The sequence below is a fragment of the Gouania willdenowi genome, chromosome 5, assembly GCF_900634775.1.
Source record: "Gouania willdenowi chromosome 5, fGouWil2.1, whole genome shotgun sequence".
Lineage (NCBI taxonomy): Eukaryota > Metazoa > Chordata > Actinopteri > Blenniiformes > Gobiesocidae > Gouania > Gouania willdenowi.
Window position 1 is genome coordinate 30,329,957 of NC_041048.1, and position 24,130 is coordinate 30,354,086.

The 24,130-nt window shown below is 39.6% G+C and overlaps 1 protein-coding gene across 1 annotated transcript; it reads right to left on the reverse strand.

The window, feature by feature from the left end:
- On the reverse strand, positions 1-22,948 carry fbxo2 (F-box protein 2). The gene is made up of 6 exons (XM_028447838.1): positions 22,850-22,948; positions 4,417-4,484; positions 2,621-2,747; positions 1,104-1,196; positions 894-1,032; positions 1-785 (listed from the first exon to the last, which is right to left on the reverse strand). The coding sequence occupies exons 2-6, from the start codon at positions 4,451-4,453 to the stop codon at positions 651-653; spliced, it is 531 nt and encodes a 176-aa protein (XP_028303639.1). The 5' UTR covers positions 4,454-4,484; positions 22,850-22,948; the 3' UTR covers positions 1-650.
- Between the last annotated feature and the right edge of the window lie 1,182 nt (positions 22,949-24,130).

Genomic DNA, 24,130 nt, shown 5'->3' on the forward strand with positions numbered 1-24,130 from the left:
TGCGGTGTTGTAGTATCTTTATTGATTCATTTAGTCACTTAAGATCAGATGTTGTGAGATTACATACATTGTGATTGTCAACAGCTGTACTTTTGAATTAGATATGATTTTTCCAATTCTGACCCCTTTACTACTCGTAACTACTTTATCTCGTTAATCTTACATTTTCTGGATAAAACTAAGCTGTTAAAGCAATTCAGACCCCCTTTTGTGTGTCTAAGTAGCTCTCAATGTCTCTTACACCTAGTTTTGCCAACATGCAAGCCTGATTGGTAATAATTTTACATCTGCTTTATTTCATAGTCATACACTTCTAGATGATAAGATAAACAATTGAGCAACTCATTGTTCAAATAAGTTAGTTGGTTACCAAGGAAGAGTTAGCATAAAGAGATAGCATTAACAAGTTAGTCCCCAGCTAATGACTAGCTTGTGAGAAAAGCAGCAAACTTTAGGAGTTGGTCAATCACTTAATGTCATCACAACTCTGTGTTCTTATATTCGCCCTAAGATACACAATAAGGTTCTTCACAGCAAAAAGAGAAAAATGCAGAGTAAAAAGATAAGCAATTTCTGCTCAAGGCTAAGCTATTTCTAGCTTATTGATTCTCGTCTTTATTTATTTGTTTCTTTTTAATTCTTTGACTTATTCAGACCTCCACAGTAACAGAGCTTCCAGTAACCCGAACTCCGAACCAGCCATCCCAGAAGTTGGTGTCTTGCCCTCCATGTTCGAAAGAGATAAAGCACAATCCAGGGCCGTAGTCAGAGAATGAATGGCTGACCTGAAAGGCAATCACAAAGATCCCTTAACAGAACGACAGACTGAATGCTACAACATTCCGTAAGATGTCAGCAATCCCCTCCTTCAAAACCCAAGATGGCTTCACAACCTGCTTCCATGAACAGTCGTCACTGTCAGGGTCCAGAGTCACTGGGTCTGGCTTGAATTCCTGAATAACCTCTTGATTGTCGTCCAGGAGACACGCTGTCATCTGGTAAGTACAGCCACAGTCCGTCCTACCGCAGTACCTGCCAAACCAGCCCTGTTTGAATCTCTGATTAGTCTCCAACTCTAGGAGCCAACACTGTTGTCACCTTACCAGTCTTGCACAGTGACCACAGGCTCAGCATTCAGCTGTTCAGTTGAGTAACCTTCAGCTAGCAAGTCGATCACCTGACGCTTCAGGCAAAGCCTAAGAAACAGTGTTTCAGGGGTTCAATGTAATATTAATTCATATTTTTTAAGAGTAATTGACCGTTCCTTCATATTATGTAACGTCGGCTGCTCTGCAGCTTTTTCTCAGTGTTTGTGAATGGTCAAATACTGCAAACAACTATTTTATGTGAGCGCGCACACAGCCAGGTTGGAATCACCTGGTTTAAGTTAATGTGTTAATAACCAGCTTCCAGTGACGTGCAGTCAGGGTAGGCAAGGTAGGCAGTGCCTACCCAAGGGTGAATTGATATTTTGATTATTTGTTTTAATTATAATATATTTATAAATAATGTATTTTTCCATTTCCGAAAGACTACAGTACCTATAAGTTTGAAAGTGTCTGCATTTTGTGCGTTTCATCGCCCAAATTACTAAACAGCGCTATTTCCTGCAGTGTCACTCCGCTGTAAGGCAGGAGGAGGCCACACCCCCTCCCAAAAGCACATTGCTGCTCTACCTCTGTTCCCATAACGTGTTTTTATTTGTTTGCGCATGCGCAGTCAGTTCCCCAAGATGAACCATTTACGTCCAAAAGCAGCTCTCTATGCTGCCTTTGGATGTAACCACGCTATGCTAAATGCTATACGTACGTTCACAGTACATTAGTGAATTGATTCCATGGGACCGCTGCTGCTACGTTCTCTCTCGCTCTAGCGAGTGGGCGGGGTAACACTACAGGCAGGATGACAGCGCTAGAGACGATAGAGAAATTTTTTTTGGCGGAAAAACGACAGCTTTTAAAAGATAGAGACCAACACCTGAGTTACCAGACCTTCAGCAAAGGTCATGTCAGAAAATGTTTCATACTTTTCACAGTGAATGGTACAAAAGGAAGGAATGGCTTTGTGGATGCGCCTCACTGAGGCTGTTCTAAGTTGTTGTTGTTGTTGTGATTTTCTCCATGTTTCCAACACAAACAACGGATGCGCTGCTGTGTCATGAGGTATATCTTGTTGGGAGAGTATGGAGGCTATATTAAATAATTGTTTATTTCTTTAATGGTGTTTATGATGTTGGTTTTGTTAGATGGCTAAATGATTGTTCATGTGGATATTGTTGGGTTTTTTCTTTCTTATTATGAATTTTATATTTTGATAAGTGCATTGAGATGACTTTGTTGTAAATATATATATTTATACAAATAAAGTTGAATTGAATTGAATTCACTTTTGCCAGCAGAAACTTATGTCATTCGTGGTCTTCATTTGCAACGTGCCAACCCAACCCTAGTGGTCACAGCACGTCACTGCCAGCTTCATAGTACGGCTGCTCAGGGAGTGTGAATGTTTGGTTAGATGAAGCCTGCTAATGGAAAGATATCCCAATATATTTATCCAGCTTCTTAGTTTAGGCCTTATAAGCCATTGCTTTGACAGGACATTACAGCAACAATATACTCACTCAAATGAGGTTGCAAAATATTTGGCCACTCCATCAATGTTAAAGTCGTAACCACAGTCTCCAGGCATGTCCTCTACCTTCCATTGGCTCCCACCATTCTCTGTCAGCTCCCAGAAGTCCAGCTCCTCTGAAAAGTGAATTTGCAGTCTAAGCACTGATCTGATCTGATTCAAAAAAATATTGCTTCAGTCAGGCATGTTTGAGTAACAAGTGTCTATACACCAATGACGTTTGACAGTGAAATCTCTTTCTATAACAAGCATGTTGCCATTTGCAATGTACAGGTATGCGCCATCCACCCTATCAATACGCACAAATTATGACAGAGTTTTAAGGTCCCATTGATAACATAAATATTGACAGCAGACAAAACAGACCCAAGAACACAACTGGAACCCTTAAGTCCGTCTTGGACTTTAGTCGCCCTCTCTTTTCTCTCTGCTTCGTGTCTGACAACTTTTTTAAAACAAAGTGGCATTTTTAAAGGGGCGGTATTGTGAAAAAAAAATGACTTTATAATGGTTTTGCTACAGTGATACACATCCCGTTAGCCTCATTCAGAGGGCCAAAGTTGAAAAAGTTATTTTTCCTCCCTTCCTTGTTACAGTATTCCAAATATTTATCCATGGTTGAATCAGACATATGTATCGCACAATTACACGTGAATTGCGCAGCAAAACCGGAGGCAGTGGGAATTGCTGGACTGCAGATTGCGCTGAAGTTACGCAGTGGAGCAGTTTTGGTGCAGATACGCATCCAGTCGAAATCCAGGGCTGTTAGTTTGTTTTGCTTCCAGATCACATCCCCTGGAAGAACTGCATCTGACAATTAATGGTCAAGATATTGCCCAGGTCAACAAAGTTAAATATCTGGGCCTCATCTTGGATTCTCATTTATCATTTGAAAGTCATGTCAAAAAAATCACAAGAGCAGCTAAGGCAAACTTGTACAGCTTTAGAATCATATGGGACAGTTTATCATTTCATGCGGCAAATGTATTTATGCTTGCAATGATTTTCTTGTTTCTCAGTTACCGTTTAACCTCCTGGTCACAGGCAACTACCACAACAATCAGGTCTTTAAGACTGATTTACAACAGAGCATTAAAAACAAGGGCCGGAGTGGGACTCATTTTCAGCCCTGGAGCTTCATACCTCAGACCGGCCCACTTTAGATCAAAACATATTATTATAAATGTTATCATGTTCTTACCCTACATGTTGAGTCTACAATAGCATGCTGTTCTGTAAAGTCTTGTATTTCAGTGGATTGTTCTAAAATATTTCAATTCAGTGCAGGTAAGGGTTGCTTCAAAATGTAGAATTATGTCAAGATGAGCGCACATCTTCAACATTAGTCTTTACAACACGTCCTTTTCAACAATAGCAGATTCTACACTTATCAATGAAGGCAGTGGTTACAAACCTTTTCTGCTGTACCCCCTTAGACAAATGAAAAACTCTCAGGGCCCCCCCACATGCCTGTGGTTATGTGAAAACACCAGCCTTGCAAATAACCAAGTTAACTGTGGTTAGCAGTCTGCAACTATCGTGTTTTTCTGTTCTAAAACTAAAGAAGAGGATGGAAGTCTAACTTTACTCAGTCTCCCTTTGTTAAGTATGACATCATTAAATTCTGACACATTTTAAAAATGGTCTGAGGTCTTGTTTGCTGTTGGCTGCCTAAAGATTTGCCACACGTCCTTTAGTGAGCCTGCACTGCAACATAAGACCATCATATAAAGCACATGTACTGTATATCCAAATGATATTCTTTGACATCATTGTGGACTTTACCTTCTCCACTGGGATTCTTGAGGAGATTTCTGGCCATGATCACAGCTCTCACACACAAAAGGCAGTGCCTGCATGGTAAGAACAGCAAATTGTTTATTATAGATCAATTGTTCAAGTTTATAAGTAGAACATCAAGTACATGATAACACCTTGATTAATAATTAATTTCAAATTATTGAAAACCAGTGTTTTCAGCACCACAGTAGATTTTGGCTCTATTCATCCTCCCTCTGTGTATTTAACATGTCATTACAACTCCTGTACATTTGATGGCGGTATGTATAGCCAATAAAACCAAAGAAGAAGACAAGTTTCTTAAGGCACTTGGTCTGCCAGTGAAGATAAAGATGTTACAGAAGCGGAAAACAAAACCGCATTTTCGGTTTTTGACCGAAACACGTTTCCCACAGAAACAACCCGGAAGAAACAGGATGTGATGATGCAACCAAACACCGCGGCCAGCACACGTGTTTCTGAAAATGGGCAAACTGTCTGTGGAGCGGCTGTATCCCAACTCATCTGAGCACTAAAGAATCTTCTAAGTGGAGGTTGAGACGAAGCAAAAACAATGAAAGTTACACTCTTAAGTGCCATTTATGTTTCTGTCACATCGACGCCTGACACATGGCTCCAAAACTATGCAACAGCAGCATGAAATCAGCTTTAGCCTTTCAGCACGCTTCACTGAGATCCTCTGCACTTCATCACGACTGTACTTGTACAATATAAAGGTAATTACTTAAATTTGGGATTAAAGCAGTGCGCAGAAATGATCCAGATGACGCTCAGAGAACGTAGGAGATAAATTTCACTGTCATTAAGCAGAGAAGCTGCTCTTCATCAGAAACCTCAACGCACTTTGGGGTAGATTCACTAAGATCTGAAATAAAGGGTGGTAATCCAGGTGCGTCCCTAAATCCTTTGGTGAACACATTGTGGCATTAATAGCTACGTGTGTAGACGTGGTTGAGACCACCCTATTTAAATGAACAATTTGCTCGTTCCACGTGGAGAGGTGAGTGAACAGAAGCACAAAATGACATTTGAAGAAGTTCAATTGGAGGCTGGCGGACATCTTTCTCTGCTGCACAAACATTCAATAATGTAGAAAACAAAATAAACAAATAAGAATGTAAATTTTTTTTTTTTTTTTTTAAAAACTGTAACTTTGCTCTTATCAATCCATGGAAAACAGGCAGATTTGGACAGAAACTGTCTCATTGTTAAGGACGCTGGGCTTGTAATCGGAGGGTTGCCGGTTCAAGCCTCACCTGGGCCATCACTGTGGGATGTTGAGCAAGTCCCTTAACCCTGAACTGCTCCCCAGGCGCCGCAAAATGGCTGCCCACCCATCCTCAGGGATGGGTTAAATGCAGAGGACAAATTCCATTGATGTACTAACATTACATGGCCAATTAAAGGCGAAAGCCCCGATTAATTAATTAATTAATCTGAGTTAATGCAGTGTGTCAATCAGTCAGCACCATTTGAAGATGATCAACTGAGCATCATCCAGCAGGTCTGAGCTCTGAGCAGCGCTTGTCACACACACTCTCAGATGTGAAAATTACACAGCTAATCAGCTGACATGGCCTGAAGGTCCTGCCATTAACGCGACACTGGAGTTTTACGGTCAAAACATGTAGATGAAGACACAGGAGCGGTAGTGGTGCGTCCAGCGTGACATGGAGCTCCGTGCAAAGCATCTTCTGCAATGTAGCCACACTTGACTCTACATGGGCAGCCTTGGGTGTCCAGCTAATTTTAGTGAGGTTAGTAACATTCATTGCCATAAATGCAATGGTACTAATAAATGGTATAATCATTGATTTCGGTTTTTCAGTTTTTGACCTAATTTGGTTTTTGGCTATCCTGGTTATTTGGGACAAGTCATTTAAGTTACTAAAATTACTCTAGCAATCGACTTTTTGCAAAAACCCCACCCCCCTTATTTACTTTTATGATGTCCGTCAAGTTCCTGAATTCATCTCGTCTGTAAAGGCTGGTAGAAGTCTGCCGGTGCGTGTTAGTGACTCTTTTTGGAGCAATATATGTGCGATATCCTCCAGATCCAGGCAAAAGGGGTTAGAATGTGCTGTGGAGGGATATATTCGACATACAAAAATAAACAACGAAGGGAACATTACAACTATTGAAGCACAAGCACATCGGTCAATGGTGAAAGGAGAAAAACCCCAGGATCTCTACTTGCTCCTGAACTGCTGGGTACATTTACATATGTTATATTGTTTGTATCCTCCTTAAGCTATAAGAGCATTAACACAGCTAATGGGGATCCTAAAGCTATTGTGGAGGATGTTATTTTGGCTTCAAATTCCGGGTGGATCATCAAGACAATTGGTCCTCCTAATTGTCAATCATTCAGGTGATATGTTAACGTAAGGTTGTTGTACGTGCTCGGCCCTAGCTAGTTGTTGCTTGCTGCACATGCGCACTTTTCACTTACCGGTGGCAAGTCTGACATAGTGGGAAATGTGCAAATCTTCTTTTGGAAAGTAAGCTTGTATGAGAGATGCCAACACCAACTTGTAAACACTTTTAACAGGTGTTCCCTCTTGGGAGCAGGTAGTGTTGCGCATGTGCATTTTTTCAAAAAGTGGAGAGGGCGTTTCTCTGCTAAGCTTCGGAAACATCCTCCTCTATAATAAAACAAACTGTTACATTAGCTAGCTTGCTGAACCTACAGGTGACCCAAGGCTAATAAAATAGCAGCTATTAACGCTGCTAAGTGGCAACAAAGCCTGTTAGTATAGATTGGGAGACTTGTATGCTTCAGGAGGATGTTGACTGAAATATTGTTAATAGCCTAATATAGTAATATGAAAGTTGCTAATAACTGTATACCCCAGTTGTTGTGCCCCCCCCCCCCAACACCTTATTACATCAAAATCACATCAAGCTTTATTGTCATTTTGCTGAACATACAAGATGAGATAAAGTTAAAAACACGCAATACCGACACACATCCTTGAGATGTTTTTATAGTTAAAAAGTTAAATAGTCTAAAAAGCATTCTGAGTGCTTGTATAAAACAGCAGTTAAAGTTACCTTGTGTATTGCAGTAGCAGTAACATTATTGCCATTAGGCTGATTGACAAAAGCAACTCATAGTCGGACCTTGTTTACATTGTAACGGTTGCATATGATTAGACAATGACTGTTTGTGGGCGGGGTTTTACGATAGCTAGAGTAATCAAAGAGAAGACATCATGCCGTAAACAGGTGTGACTTCTGCCAAAGAAGTCAATTGGGCCATTCGACTAAAAGGCTACTTGGGGCAGGAAGGCTGGACATTAAGAAGTTTGGTGAGTCTTCTCAACAGCAGTAACAACAGTATATCAAGTAAACTTAAACTTTTCAGGAGGTCACAGCATTTTTGTTGTGGCCGTGGCTCAGAGGTAGAGCGTTTTGAATCCTGTCCTTGGGCAAGGCACCTTACCCACATTGCCTCAACTCGTATGAATGGGTATGTACGTATTGTATTGCGTTACTTAGCTTCCTTAATTACACGAGTGCGCCGAATGTGAAATCGAGGACGTAAAAACAGCACATCTTGCGTAATAAACAGTATTGTGGGTTTTACAACTGCTCTCCGCACACTCACGTTTGATCTGAGCATGCGCTTGAACAATATTTCTCCACGCTCTCAGATTCAATCTGAGTGCCTGATTGTATTTCTCAGCGCACATTTCACATATTTGGCACAATTCCTCTGGTGAAGCTGTTTGCTCACCTGCTGTGGGGATTTCACTAACATTGCACCACTAGTAGGTGCACGTATAGACGTGGTCGAGACCCTATTTAAAGGAACATTTTGCTCATTTAATGTGGAGAGGTAGTGCACAGAAGAACACAATGAAATTTTAAGAAATTCAATTGGAGGCTGGTGGACTTCTCTGTCTGCTGCATGAACATTTAATAATGTAGAAAACAAAATAAACAAATAAAATAGTTTTTTTTAACTAGTACTTAACTAGTGAATGCTAAAATGTTAACTAGTCACACGAGTGAGAACAGTTTTTACTGTACTAGTTTACAAGTAAACTAGTTGTGCCTCAATGTCCACTAGTTAAACTCGCAGGAGTGTTTTTGGCCTCAGTAGTAAACTACTGGAAGACTTTGTGTGGCACTAGTAAACTAGTTGTGGACAAAACAACATACTAGTGGACATCTGCTTTCAACAATTAACTAGTTGTATCCTACAATTTGACATGTTTACACACTGAGCAGCCAAAACACTTTACTAGTTAACTCGCTGAACACAGATGTCCACTAGTACCCTGACTACTAGTTAACAAGTGATGGACAATTTCTATAAGTACTGCCAAAAAGACCCTGACTAGTGCAACTAGTGGACATTTTGCTCTTACTTGTTAACTAGTTACCTGTGTTTGGTCTCACTAGTTAGATAGCGAGGTCACACAGGGTTTAACTGGTGAAGCTAGTGGACATTTTGACTATTTGTACATAACTAGTACACATTTAAAGCCTCTCTAGTTTACTAGTAAGGACTTAAAGACCCAAGCAGTGATACCAGTGTGTGTTTTGACTTTTACTAGTACTACTAGTAAACATCTTCAACCCTACTTGTTAACAAGTAAGATCAATAAGACTGACACTAGAGGTACAAGGAACACTATGCCCTTATTAATTAAATAGCTAAGCATTTTGAACTACTTTACTAGTAAAGTCCAAATGCATTTTACAAGTGTAACTATTGGACATTTGATCCTTAGTAGTTAACTTGTAAAGGTCATTATACAGTCCACTAGTAGTACTAGTGCCACGAGTGGACTACATGCTAATGAAGCAGGCGGGACAAGGGTTTTGATTGGTCAGTGTCAAACCAGTGTTTTTGCCAGTTTTAAAGGGCCAGCTCTGAATAGTACCTTGAGTTACAGCAGCACTAGGTTTTTTCAGAATTTTATGACCCATGCACATTAGATGTTACATTTTTATTCATGTTACAGAAAAGTTTTGATCTCGAGTCCAATAAACCTTGTTTTATTTGTTCTAAAATTACTAATGATTATTAATCATTGCAGTTTTTGTGGGAAATAAAACAAAAACATGTCACTGAAATATACAGGTAGTAAAAATGTAAACTTTTAAAATGTTTTTTTCTTTGTTTTTTAACAATAAGATCAATTTATTTTTGCGTTATTTCAAGTGACATGTTTTCATGTGAATTGGAAATACACCAACCTAGACATAACGTGATTTAAAAAAGCAAAAAAAGGATCAAGCAATGTCTTCTTTTAAGCAATATATTATAATACAAAATGTGTATTTTATTTAAAACAAATTATTTTTCAATTGTTAGCCAAATATGATGATTAGCAAATCAATATTCAACCACGCTCCTTTTTTAATAATATTGTTTCTAAAATGTTCTCTAACCTCTCTGTCTCTGTTTAAAAATGCTCTTGTCCTCCATCTCCAGAATACCTGTCAGTGTTTTTGATCATAGGCTATGCAACCTAAACCTTTTTATTTATTTAATCTAATGAAAGTTCTTACTATCAATAGATAGCTACTATTAATGACATCACTTTTATTACTTATTTATTTTTTGTATAAAATATGTACTGTTTTGAACAACTGTCAAATGTATACTGTGTGTGTGTGGGTGTGTATGTGTGTGTGTCTATCTATATTTTGTTGTATTTCTTATTTTTGAAATACTGAATTCCTGTATTGTCTGCTCTGCTGTATCTGTCATTTTATGTAAGTTGAGGACCCCCTCAACAACGAGATGTTCCATCTCAAGGGGCTTATCCTCCAATAAATAAATAAATAATAAATAATTAAAAAAATAATAATTATAATTGTTATCATAGCAGAATTGCAATGGAAACTATTGTTATTGTAAAAACAACTGTATTAATTATTAGATTAATACAGTTAATTAATTAATAAATAAAATATTGAGTTTTCATTGGAGTCTAACATTTTCTTACACCTGGACACAGCCTACAGCTGAGGCATTTTAATTTTAATTACTTTAGAAATTAGCAGCATATTATTATATATATATATATGCAACGCACCATCTAGTGGGCATTTGCAAATAGTACGATTTTTAACCTTCACTTAACATAATAAATTCAGTATTAGGATTATTAGAGCCATCTTAAAGAAATATAAATCTACAATTTCGAGGTTAAACTCGTATTTGTGAGAATAAACACATAAATCTACAAGAATAAAGTCATGCATTTACGAAAGCAGGCTATGTAAATGTTAATTCTGAAAGATGTAACCTATCAAAAGAGCAACCTGTGCAAAAACAATGAAAGGAGAACCCTTAAAGCATTTTCCTCTGCCACAAAAGAGACAATTTCCTCCAAGTCAGTGTGATTCTTTTTTGTTAAAAGCTAGTTTCTTTCAGTATCTTTTCAAGGCCCTGATTTTTTATAACAGTGTGATGATGTGCTAAAAGCATGTGTAGTTTCATATCTGCATGACTAAAGCCCCAACACAACTACTCAGATATTTTAGTCAGTTTTTTACAGACTACACAAGGAAGTAGCCTATTTCCTTAAAATCTTTACTAAAGTATAACAAGATGTTCCATGTTTGTCATTTTTGGCGGCTCCTGCTCTTCTGATATAGACTAAAATAACTACATTAATCTCTTAAAGGTTTTAATTAAGGTTCAATTAAGAGTTTAACCTAAAAAAAATGTGAACATTTTCTCTTTAACGTGGCTGTCATACATTTAATTTTGAATGCATTTATTTTTCTTAGTTTACCGTACATTAAAAAATTCTGCATCAAGTTCCAGTTGTTTTAAAATGCATAACTTTGTTGAATTAACAATTTTTCTCCTTTTGTAAGAACTGCATGAATAGTATGATAACGTAACGATTAGAGCTTGGGCTGTCGTTTATCACTCTTCTGACCTAAAGAAGTACTCATACTTATTTTTTCTGTGGATACAGTCATGAAGGGAAACCATGGGAACAGTTATTTTAAGCTTTTTATAAACATAAAATTATATATATATATATATAATTTCCATGCTTTGGTCTCAATGGCAAGTCAGGAAGAAGCAGGTGTATTACAGCACTTGCTCCTTACAAAGGGTTAATTTTTTGGAAGGTGAAAGTCTATATAGAGAACCAATGGGTAGGTTTAGAATATGCTCCGACCCCACCCACTCATTAGCATGTACTTTAACAAGTGTTTTTAGTTAACATTTTTGCCTTCACTAGTAGTCCTAGTGAAATTTAAAACTGCACTAGTTAACAAGTAATGCCAACACGATCCCTACTCAAATAGTGACATTTTGGATCTTACTAGATAACTAGTTTGAGCCTCACTAGTTCACTAGTAAGACTAAAATCATATGAACTAGTGTTACTAGTTGCCCTCAATTGTTAACTAGTGAACATTTAGACTAGAGCCTCACTAATAAACAAGTGAAACGTGTAACTGCATCACTAGTAATTCTAGTGGACATGTGGGTCTTACTAGTTAACTAGTAAACATTTTGAAACTCACTAGTTAACTAGTAAGGTTAAAAAAAGTCAAACTAGTTTAAATAGTGAACATCTTGGCTCTAACTCGTTAACTAGTAAACATTTTGAGACTCACATAGTTAACTAGTAAACACGAAATTAATGTTACTATATTTAGCACCTTACTAGTTAACATGTAGGGATTTTTGTCTCTCTACTAGTTTACTAGTACATGTTTCAGTGTTCTACTAGTAAACTAGTGCAGTCAAAGACCTCACTAGCACAGGAAACTGAGCTTTGATATCAAAGATATCTATTTAATGTTCAATCAGCTTTCCATATACTGGCTTCTGTGCCTGGCAAAGGCCAGTTAACGACAGCAAAACAGTGGAAACCGTTACAGGTTTAATGCTTAAAACCAATTTCACTTCTGTCAGCAGCAGCACTTCATGTCCCTAATAAAGTAGAAGTTCATATCTTTCCATGCAAAAAAATATAGAATAGAAAACTAAAAACATGTCTTACACTTGGTTTAAATAACTTAAATGTCCCACACGATCCCTTACCTTGACCTTCAAGTTCTTTAAGAAAATATTGAAAGTGTCTCAGAACATTCTGTTCAAGGATGTATCGCAAGGTGCCTTTTTCACTCAAGTGTGGCTTGACTCTTGCCATATTGAGGTCTGCATCAGCCTATTAAAGACAAAAACATTGAGTGATAATCAATATAGAGGGATAGATTTCTAATAATGATAGTGGGACAGTATATGTTTGTTTTTAACTTGTTGTCCTTCAGTGGGTCTAGAGAGGTCAGTGTGTTCCTTTAGCATTTAAGGTATGTTAAAAAGTTTCAACCCTTTACAAAGTTGTTCCAGCATAGGGATACGTCGGGCAGCAGGGAGTGCAGCACAATTGATCTGAAAAATGACATCATTCATGATTAATTGATGAACACACAAAAACAATTAGTGTTCTAAGTATTCCACTCAAAGTAATTTATAAAGAGGATGATCCAACGTGTAGTAAAGGCTTAGTAAATAAATTTAAAGTGTCACAACAGACCTTATTATGGAGTTCTTCTTGTTCACCTGTACTGCACTTGTGTAACCACAGGACAGCAGCTCATCACTCATACTTCTAAGGTCCTCATCTGTGGCTGTTCTCATCTCAAAAAAAGGTAAAATAGGCCAAACTAAAACATGTAAATACTAAATACTCTTTAGCCATCTTTACATGCATATGATGAACAACCACAGTGCCCTCACAGGCCACTTTGTTAAGTAGACCTTTAAAACTGTGTTCCCTCGTGGTTTCAGTGACTTTGGACAAAGCATGGTTATTAGAGCAAAATCAATCATGAGCATTTAGAATGCTATACTAATTCAATCAATATGATATCAGAGGTGACTGTGACATCTTGGTGTAGGTATAACCCCAGTTATGCATGAAGTTGGGTACAGGGCCACCTTGTGCCAAACTCACAGCCATAATCTCTTCAAAGCTCCTAAAAAAAGGCTTTTGGAAAAAAAAGGATTATTTCAAGTGATCCCAAAATGTTTAAACCGCAGTATATTCATTTCAAATCTGCATCTTGTTGAGTTTATGGGACTTTTTTCTTTGTTGTCTGTGCCAGGCTCAAAGTAATACAGTTCACTTCCAGACATCATGGTCTGCCAAAGTAGTCAACAAATGAGTTACTTTGGTGGAGCTGTTGTCGAAAAGCCTTGTCATTCTGAAGGTCAAGCTGTAGTAGTGTATAACAGCATGTCTATGGTTCTTCAAAACAAACCTAAGGATACTATCCATCACAGTTCAACCTTTTATAAGCTACTGCTTAGTTACAGAAGAAAAGTAAAACAATACAAGGACAGGTACCTGTTTGGAACTTTTTTTTGATGGCACCCATGTCTACTCCTGCCTCCCCAACATAACCGACATTAAGGGTGCATTTACAACTGCTCTTTTGTGTCTTTGCCATTGTTTCAGTGCTCTATGAAAGAAATTTGATTTCGTGACACAAACAGAGAATGTCTGAGAGGTGTCCACTTGGTCAGCAAAGTTGTCCAATATCTCATCTAGGCTGAGAAAATACAAAAAAAACATTTAAAAACCAAAACCCATTTTTTTTTTTTCCGACATGTTCAGGTTCACTCGTCATTTTCAAGGCAGCTACAGTAAAGTGTTCAAAACATTCTTAAACGTATTGGCGGGAGGTACATTGAGGCAAACAACTTTTTTCCCCCTCAGACAAGCCACAAAACTGGTTCAATGTCCCGAATAATACACACACACCTTTAGGAATAATTTAAAATATCTTGTATGTGTCCCATTCAATACCAATATAATCTTGTGTTAATTAATTTAAGACTCACATTCTCTCTGTTCTCCATCAATCGGTTACAGTGACTCTTCTCTCTTCTTCCGTGTTCAGTCGACGTACTGTATGTAATGTATCATCCTCTGAGAAAACACACCACGTGTGCTGAGAAATACGATCAGGCGCTCAGATTGAATCTGAGAGAGTGGAGAAATATTGTTCGAACATGCGCTCAGATCAAACATACGCGCGATGTGCTGTTTTTATGCCCTCAATTTCAGTTTCTGTGCCGAAAATGCTCTGAGCGCCCTCACGTAATTAAGGAAGCTAAGTATTGCCATAGAATTGTGCATGAATGTTGTTGGTGGTCAGAGGTGGTCTACTTCAGGACAGTAGGCTATGCCATGAAACAATCATTGAAGGTATTCTTACTGGGTTCAGTGGTGACGTGCTGACGTGGTGACGTATCGATCATTTCCTGTTTACACTCTACCGCTGCTTGCAGCGCTCTACTACTGTGTTCTGCTAACTCTAATCAAACTTGTTGTCATTGATATTTTAGCCTTGAAAACACTTGTTTTAATTTTTTACCGTAGAGTTAAACGTACGAAGGTTAAGTAAAAAGCAATCTCGCCTCTTATAGGCAGTGTAATCTCCTTTAAACTTCCTTTTGTCCTTAGCTTAGCTTAGCTTAAATTTAGCACCTATGGCTTCTCTCTCCTCCCCTCCGCTCTCCTGCCCGGTGTGTCAGATGTTTAGTTACTCCTCGTCCTCCTTTAGGGACAATGGTAGTTGCATAAAGTGTAGCGTACTGTTAGATATGGAGGCGAGGATCAACAATCTGGAGAAGCGGTTCCGCACCCCTGATACCAAAACCGAAGCTAGCAAGCAGGACCTAGCCGGTGCGGACCGTGCTAGCTCTAGCTTAGCCTCCCCCCCGGCCAGCAATGAGTGGGTTACTGTCCGTGGTAAGCATAGTCGAAGGTCAAAAAGCCGCTCGGGACACCACCATGTTCACGTCTCAAACAGGTTCTCCCCCCTCCGTGAGGACAACACACTCACCGGGGAACAAACTCTGATAATTGGCGACTCCATAGTGAGAAACGTGAAGCTAGCGAAGTCAGCGGGCATTGTGAGGTGCATCCCAGGGGCCAGAGCGGGCGACATAGAATCAAATCTAAAGTTGCTGGCAAAGAGTAATCGTAAGTTTGATAGGATAGTCCTCCATGTCGGCACTAATGACTCCCGACGTCGTCAGTCGGAAGCAACCAAAGTGAACATTGAATCAGTTTGTGCTTATGCTAAAACAATGTCGGACTCCGTAATTTTCTCTGGTCCCTTACCAAATCTGACCAGTGATGACATGTATAGCCGCATGTCATCATTTAACCGCTGGCTATCGAGGTGGTGTCCAGAAAACGAGGTGGGCTTCATTGATAATTGGAGATCCTTCTGGGGAAAACGAACCTGATAGGAAGAGATGGAATCCATCCTACTTTGGAGGGAGCATCTCTACTATCAGAAAACATGGCACAGTCACTGTTATGACATCTCATGAATGAGACCATGTTACAGAGGGGGAGTCCTCCACGCCCCTCTGCGCTTGCCTTAGGACAGTTTCCCTCCCATTGCTATTATGATAGCTGTGTTCATCACCATGGCAACTGTTGTGATGGTGGTGAATATTATTTTATGGAGACGGTGTCTGTCCCTCGACCCATATTTCACAATGATTTTAACATAAAATCAAATAAAAGAGCTATCAATTATAAAAATCTGAAACACCAAAACATTAAAGCATTAGATGTGCTCTATTAAATATTAGATCACTGAGATCCAAATCTCTACTAGTAAATGACCTTATCTCAGAAAATAACTTTGATTTATTCTGTTTAACTGAAACATGGCTGTATCAAGATGAATATGTTAGTTTAAATGAAGCCACTCCTCCCAGTCATTTAAATACTCATATGCCACGAGACATAGGCCGTGGAGGTGGTGTAGCAGCTATTTATCATTCCTCTCTCCTAATCTATCCTAAACCAAAGGCCAACTACACTTCCTTTGAAAGCCTGGTTCTAAATTTATCTCATACCAAATCAAAAACCTGCCAGCCAGTCTTATTTGCGATAATTTACCGTCCTCCATTTACTGTCCTCCAGGCCCTTATTCTGAATTTCTATCAGAATTCTCTGAGTTTATATCAAACTTCGTCCTCAGTTCTGATAAAATACTGATAGTAGGAGATTTTAATATCCATGTGGACAAAGATAGTGATAGCCTGAGCTCAGCCTTTATGTCCCTAATAGACTCAGTTGGCTTTTTTCAAACTATTAATGAAGCTACTCATCGTTTAAATCATACTCTTGATCTTGTTCTAACATATGGCCTTGATATTAATGAACTAAAAGTCTACCCTGAAAATCCTCTGCTATCAGATCACTTTTTAATATCTTTTAACATTATATTAGAGGATCTCGCACTGTGCAATAAAATAGTTACGAGTAGAAATCTGTCCAATAGTGCTGTGGCTAAATTTAAAGAGGCCATTCCTGCTGCCTTAAACTCAGTGCACCATCCAATAAATAACTATGATATTAATTATAACCCCTCTCAACTGGATCTGCTTGTCGATAGCTCTGCTAGTCTACTAAAATCCACCTTGGACTCAATTGCCCCATTGAGGGAAAAAACTATTAAACGTCAGAGGAAAGCTCCGTGGTTTAGCTCTGAAACTCACACACTCAAACAAACAACCCGTAAATTAGAGAGAATGTGGCGCTCCAATAAAACAGAGGAGTCACGAATACTCTGGCAAGAAAGCCATAGTAAATACATGACAGCCTTACGACATAGTCGATCTACATACTATTCCTCACTAATTGAAGAAAATAAAAATAATCCGAGGTACCTTTTCAGCACTGTAGCCAGGCTAACACAAAGTCAGAGCTCTATTGAGCCCATGATTCCTTTAGCCCTCAGCTGTGAGGACTTTATGACATTTTTTAACGATAAAATTCATAAGATTAGAGATAAAATTAGCCACTCCCTGCCTTCACCTGGGCCTGCTGTACCATTAAATGTAAATAGGCCTAACCTAAACTGTTTCACACATATAGGACTTCAGGAACTTAACTCTATTATTTCATCCTCCAAACCATCGACCTGCCTTTCAGATCCGATCCCAACTAAGCTGTTTAAAGAAGTTGTTCCCCTAGTCTGCCCATCTTTGTTGGAGACAATAAATATATCCCTATCAATAGGCTACGTGCCACAGTCCTTTAAAGTAGCTGTAATCAAACCCCTTCTCAAAAAACCTACTCTTGATTCCAGCACTTTAGCAAACTACAGGCCTATATCTAATCGTCCTTTTATTTCAAAGATTCTTGAGAAAGTTGTGGCGGCTCAGCTCTGTGAATTTCTTCAAAACAACAGCCTGTTCGAGGACTTCCAGTCAGGTTTTAGAGCTCAACACAGCACAGAGACTGCTTTAGTTAAAGTAACTAATGATCTACTCTGGGCTTCAGATGAAGGACGACTCTCAGTGCTGGTTTTATTAGATCTTAGTGCAGCTTTTGACACTATAGATCACTATATTCTACTAGAGAGATTAGAGAAATTACTTGGAATCACAGGGACTGCCCTAAACTGGTTTAAGTCCTACCTATCTGATAGGTACCAGTTTGTACACGTGAATAATAGGTCTTCTGTGTACACTAAAGTAAGCTACGGGGTTCCTCAGGGCTCTGTGCTAGGTCCAATCCTCTTCTGTATCTATATGCTCCCCCTTGGTAATGTTATGAGAAAATACTCTGTTAACTTTCACTGCTATGCTGATGATACCCAACTGCATGTATCAATGAAGCCAGGTGAGACAAATCAGCTATCTAAACTTGAGGCCTGTCTAAAGGACATTAGGGCCTGGATGGACCAAAATTTTCTTCTTCTCAACTCAGACAAGACTGAGGTCATTGTACTGGGCCCACGACACCTTAGAGAAACCTATGCTAGCCTAACTGCCCTGGATGGCATTACTCTGGCACGAAGCACAACTGTTAGAAACCTTGGGGTTCTATTTGATCAGGATTTATCCTTCAACTCTCACATAAAACAAACTTCAAGAACTGCCTTCTTTCATCTCCGTAACATTGCTAAAATCAGATCTATCCTGTCTCTGGGCGACGCCGAAAAACTAGTCCATGCTTTTGTTATCTCTAGACTGGATTATTGTAATTCTCTTTTAGCAGGCTGCCCGAGCAAGTCGCTTAAGACACTTCAGCTGGTTCAAAATGCTGCAGCACGTGTACTGACTAAAACTAGGAGAAGAGATCACATTACTCCTGTATTAGCCTCTCTGCATTGGCTTCCCATAAAATATAGAATAGAATTCAAGATTCTTCTTCTCACTTATAAAGCCCTAAATGGACAGGCACCAGCCTATCTCAAGGAGCTTGTAGTGCCATACAATCCCCCCAGAACACTACGCTCTCAAAATGCTGGACTACTCGTTGTTCCATTTGTCTCTAAAAGTAGTATAGGAGGAAGAGCTTTCAGTTATCAGGCCCCACTTCTCTGGAACCATCTACCAACCACGGTTCGGGGGCAGACACCCTCTCTACCTTTAAGGTTAGGCTCAAAACATTCCTCTTTGGTAAAGCTTTTAGTTAGGAACCAGCTCATAGCTCATAATTAAGATGTAATAGGCATAGACTGCCGGGGGGGGGTCTGGCATGCTCGGTTGGAGAGAGGTTGGAGAGGGCGTTAAGAGAGAGGTCATTTAGGCTAGAGAGGGACCGGAGAGGGTCCCATTCCTCTCTCAAACACTCCCTCTATGTCTGCTTCTTCCCTTGTGTGTTTGCTCCTGTACTCCTTCTGGCTTTTGTCTTGCAGGTCCGTGGGATCCTTAGTGTGGAGTTACAGAGTCTCAGCGGCTCTGTCTCCACCCTCTCCTCTGCACACACCCAACACAGCATAACGTGGATGGCTGTTCATCATAGGAATGGGATCCACACAAGGTTCCTGCTGCTTAACAGAAGGTTTTCCTTGCCGCCATGATGAATTCATGTTGGGTGTGGGATACATATGTATGTGTATATACGTATATATGCATATATGTGTATCCATAAAATGAAGAGTCCATCCTTAAGACTGCTCTACTGTAAAGTGCCTTGAGATACCATTGGTTATGATTTGGCGCTATACAAATAAAGATTGATTGATTGATTGAAAAGGTTAAAAAAAGACTGAAGAGATAGATAATGACACACAATTCGTAGATTAGAAATCCAAACCCAAATTCCTCGACTGCTAACTTGCAGAACAGCAGATCCTCTGTTCGTACATGCTGAATAGGAAAAATAACTGTGGATCAAATGCTCAATGGACAGACGTTAGTCAGCAGGGAAACAACAGGCTCCATCTCCCATCTATTTTGTTGTGGATACTCTACATCAGGGGTACCCACTGCTTCTACTGATCACAGAGGCATGTTGTATCGATTGCGCTCTGAGGCCACAAGACTTCATATATGAATGAGAATGGCACGTTCATGTATACCTGAATCTTTTCTAAAGAACAAAGTAAGCTACAAATACTGAAATCTTTTGTGTGCTGCTCACTGGCACCACTAAATGTGGTTTTTATTGTGGTTTTATCCCCCCACACACTCACCTGCCCTATAACCTCGTAATAAGTAGTCCGACATGGGTCTATCAATTCCTCTGTTTCCTCCTTACTGGATCATATGATTCCTAAGTGTTTTCTTTTGTTTAATTCAGGATTTGGTTAGTTTTCCTGACTTTATTTCTTTGTTGTATGAACAGCCTCTCAGAGAACTCACAACATTTGTGTTATTGCAGATGAGGCATTTGTGTGTTCTGATTCACTGCAGGGATCCAACTCTTTAGCCTGGATCTTTGATGAAGTGAGCAGCTGTGTTTGGTGCGTCCTTCGATTTGACCTGTGAGATTATCTAGGTTAGATGCTGCTGTAAACAAACTGCTGACCGTCACACTTTAATATAGTTTTGGTTATGACATGATGAAATGGAAAGGCAACATTTTTACTGTATATTTTACTAACTGTATTTTCCTGATTGTATTTAAAATAAATTTCAATCTAACTCGGTTTTTAGATATTACAGTTTCAATATTATACAAATATTAAATAATTATTCAATGATCATCAAAAAATTCTTAGCCAGCAGTACACCTTCAAGCTACCTTTTTACATCCATTTTCAGACTCACTTGCTCCTTTTTTCAGGGTCGTGGGTGTATGCAGATACCTATCTCTAGCGCTCATTGGCGTTAGGCTGGGGTAAACCCTGGACACGGTGCTAGTCCATCGCAGGGCAACACACACACAAATTGCCTATGGGGAATTAAGATACTCCAATTAACTTAACAGTCATGTTTTTGTAACTTAAAGAGTAACTAAACCCCAAAAACCACTTTTTTCTGCTGAATACATATGTATTTGGTAAAGGTGTAACAATACATATATGCTAGCGAGAAACCAGAAATGCAGGACCCTCCCCTGTTGCTATAGTCTCCTGCTTGGGAACACTCTGGCTTCCGGGTGAAATACTGCAACGGAGAAAGACCAGTGGATAAAACGAGTGCAGTGTGCCAACATTGTTCAGTTGAGATCGGGTATGTTTCCGGGAACACGACAAACATGCTAACTCACTTGAAACGGCACCACCCGAGTGCGACTATCACTGCGACAAGAAAGAAAACGTCCTTTGTGCAAACGCAGCTGACTTCATCATTCAAGCAGCCTCTGCCTAGCAATTCAGATCTGACCAAAGCTGTAACAACTGCCATCAGAGTCTTTAAAGCAGCGGATAAAAGCTGGTAACAAGCAGTGATGAGCTTATTTCTATATTTCATGTATTTTTTGTTTAAGAATATTATTATTACCAGGCAGCACTTTACAACAGTAAAGTATTTTTTAACTTTATTTTCATATTCTGTATAATGGTAAATATTTTGTTGGTGTACTAAAGTTTTGAATAAACAACAAGCAAATTTATGTTTTGGTTTGTTCCATACTGTACCGAAAATTTACCGAACCGTGACCTCAAAACCGAGGTACGTATCAAACCGTGATTTTTGTGTATCGTTACACCCCTAGTATTGGGGTATTAAGTGGTGCTAATTATTAATCATAGTCCCACTCATCACATTTTCGTAAAAGTATTTTAATTTTTGCGTATTTAGTTGTAAAATGTCAGATATACTGGCCTCTAAGGTTTGAAAGCAGGCTATTGCAATTGCATTTTGCTATTGGCTGAGAAGGATTCTTTGGATTGCCCTGCATCATCAACTTTCACTATTGGCCCCGCCCCTCCTATGGAAGCTGAGAGGATGTCGGAGAGTTTCCTCCAATCACAGCCCTCAATGAGTATTATTGAGGAAGTCCTCTGTTACGTGTGAAACAACCCACTGCAGCGGTGCTGTTTTAAATTTTGTACTTCTATAAAAAGCAGATTCTGCGCCAATCAGGGGGGTTCACCAAGCTATGTGTGTGTTTACAGACACATTTATGCTATGTGTGTATTCCTGTCTGTCTCTGCATGTGCGCGGATATCTTATTGCTATGTGCGTGAAGTGGAGGGAGAGTAGGGCTGTTTGCCCCAGAATGGTGTCTGTAAGTCTGTGTGTGAGCTTTTTACGTTGTGATTTTGTGTACCTGTGGTAGTAGTGACACATCTCAGGTGTGTGAACTTGTTATATGTGTGTGTACAGACACATCATTATGTGTATTGCCGTCTGTCTTTGCGAACATCGCTGACTGGCTGCCTGAGTAGGAGTGTCTTAATGCTACAGCAGTAACGCCCATAATCAAGGCATTTTTTGAATTCCCCCCTAGTGGCAGGTCAACAGAAAGCAGGGGATTAGTTACTCTTCTCTGGACTGTTGGAGTACTCGGAGAAAACCAAAACCAAAAGTGTCCACCTCAGGACTTGATCCCAGGATCTTCTTGCTGTGGGGTGGACAAGCTAACCGCTAAGACACTGTACTCTGTAAAATCTCATGAACGAGTGAAGCTGACTTAAACGCTCCTTTACGGTTGTTCCCGACCCAGACGGAGGTTCAGGTTCTGTTCCACATACTGTACCTGCACAGAAATCATTTCATCATCTATAACCAGTTTTTCCTGTACAGGGTTACAAGGTTTGCTGGAGCAGATATAGGACATATGGGAGTGTAAACTCCCTGGATAGGACTCCAATCTATGGGCATGACAGAGCCAAGTTTGAGGGCCACAACAAAACACAAACCACAAGAGGTTGCAATGGCAATCCTTACCAGTGGGCGACAGACTGACCCCTGCACACCGACAAATGATTTCCTATTAATATATGGGCATTAGGAAAACAGTTTTTAATCATGTATCCTTGACCAGTTCTAAAGGACATTCAAATGGTCATGAAACACTGCGCCTTTGTTCTGCATGTCACTGCTCCATTATGTGCTGTTCCACAAACAGCTGAGTCATCTAAGCCTGCAAAGTTGCTTGCAACAGCATAGCAACACACTTAGTATTTGTCATGGTTATCAAGCTGACTAAAAACACACTGTTCTCAGTTCAAATACACAAGGCAGCATATTAAGCATATAACTCACAGCAGAAGAAGTATGAGCTCCTGTGTCTTCTCTCCGAGCTACACTTGTGTTCCACTGCAGGGTACTGCTCTCATGACTGTGCAGCTTTTATATCCTGGCAGCAGAGAGAGAGAGAGAGAGAGAGAGCGAGAGAGAGAGAGATTTAATTTTTGAATTAACTTTATGTGTCGCTCTTTTTCAAAGAAAACATCTCAACATAACACAACAAAAACATCCACATTGTTACTCCTCAGAGTAAAAATAAATAAATAAATAAACAGTTCATTTACATGAGCACATCTCCAAAATGCAGTGTGTGGTTTTCCACTGAACACAACACCTGGTTAAAACACCAAACCTGCTGGAACGAGTCCAGATCTCCTGCTGCTTTGTAATAGTCTGGACTTCATCATATTAACCCACACAGTGACAGGTTCAACGATAAAACCATCTTCCACCTTCCTCCTATGACTAAAATACACCGACATCTTGACCTGCCCTAAAACAAAGTTTAAAAGCGAGTATTTGTTCTTGTGTTGGTGTGTGTACTTAAAACCCAGGATAAAAGACTGCTTGCAATTGGTAAAAATAGTTTCTAAAAACAGAAACAAGGGTAAAAGATGAAGACATTTGTAAAAACAGTGAAACACAGTCTCTCTTTGGTCGCAGTAGGGACACTTGTCCTCTACTGCCGGGTTGATTGTGGACATAAAGGAGTTCACCGCGATGACCCCATGGAGGACTCTCCAGTGAATGTCTTGTAGAAGGACCTCCACTCAGGTCTGGCTGCAGGAGCCAGCTGCAGATGTTTTCTCCATGGGGTGTCAGCTCTTTTGTCTAGTCTCGTTCTGTTTATTATTTTTTCCATTAGTCTATAGAAGGTTTTCCCTGTGGTCCCATCCAGTGGTGCAGGGTGTATATATTCCATTAAAGGGGACATATCATGGTTTTAAATCCTTCCTTTTTAGATATAAATCATACAGTTGTGGTCTATATAAAGCGGAACTGCAATGCTTGGGTCTGAATTCCTCATTATTATAACTCCCCAGACCCCTTTTCTACCCCTTTTCTGATGTGCTTCTAATAGCAACTCGTTTTGGTGTGGTCTCTTTAAATGCAAATGAGACACTTCATACCCCGCCCCCTCTCCAGGTTCAACTCCACCCTGCTCGGCCATTTTTGTAGTTTGATAGAAGAGATATGGCTATGTAGCGGCGCAGAAAAAGTTTATTCACATGTTATTTACACAATGTCAACAATGGAATACTTGTCTATCCAGCTTTACATGTTTGAGCCAGAGTC

Bases quoted from the DNA above. Each gene is read 5' to 3' on its own strand.
- fbxo2 (XM_028447838.1), bottom strand. From the start codon at position 4,453: ATGGCCAGAAATCTCCTCAAGAATCCCAGTGGAGAAG. The intron at 2,748-4,416 runs GTAAAGTCCACA...TTCACTTTTCAG, and splicing joins CAAGAATCCCAGTGGAGAAG to AGGAGCTGGACTTCTGGGAG. The intron at 786-893 runs GTTGTGAAGCCA...ATTGCCTTTCAG, and splicing joins ACGACTGTTCATGGAAGCAG to GTCAGCCATTCATTCTCTGA.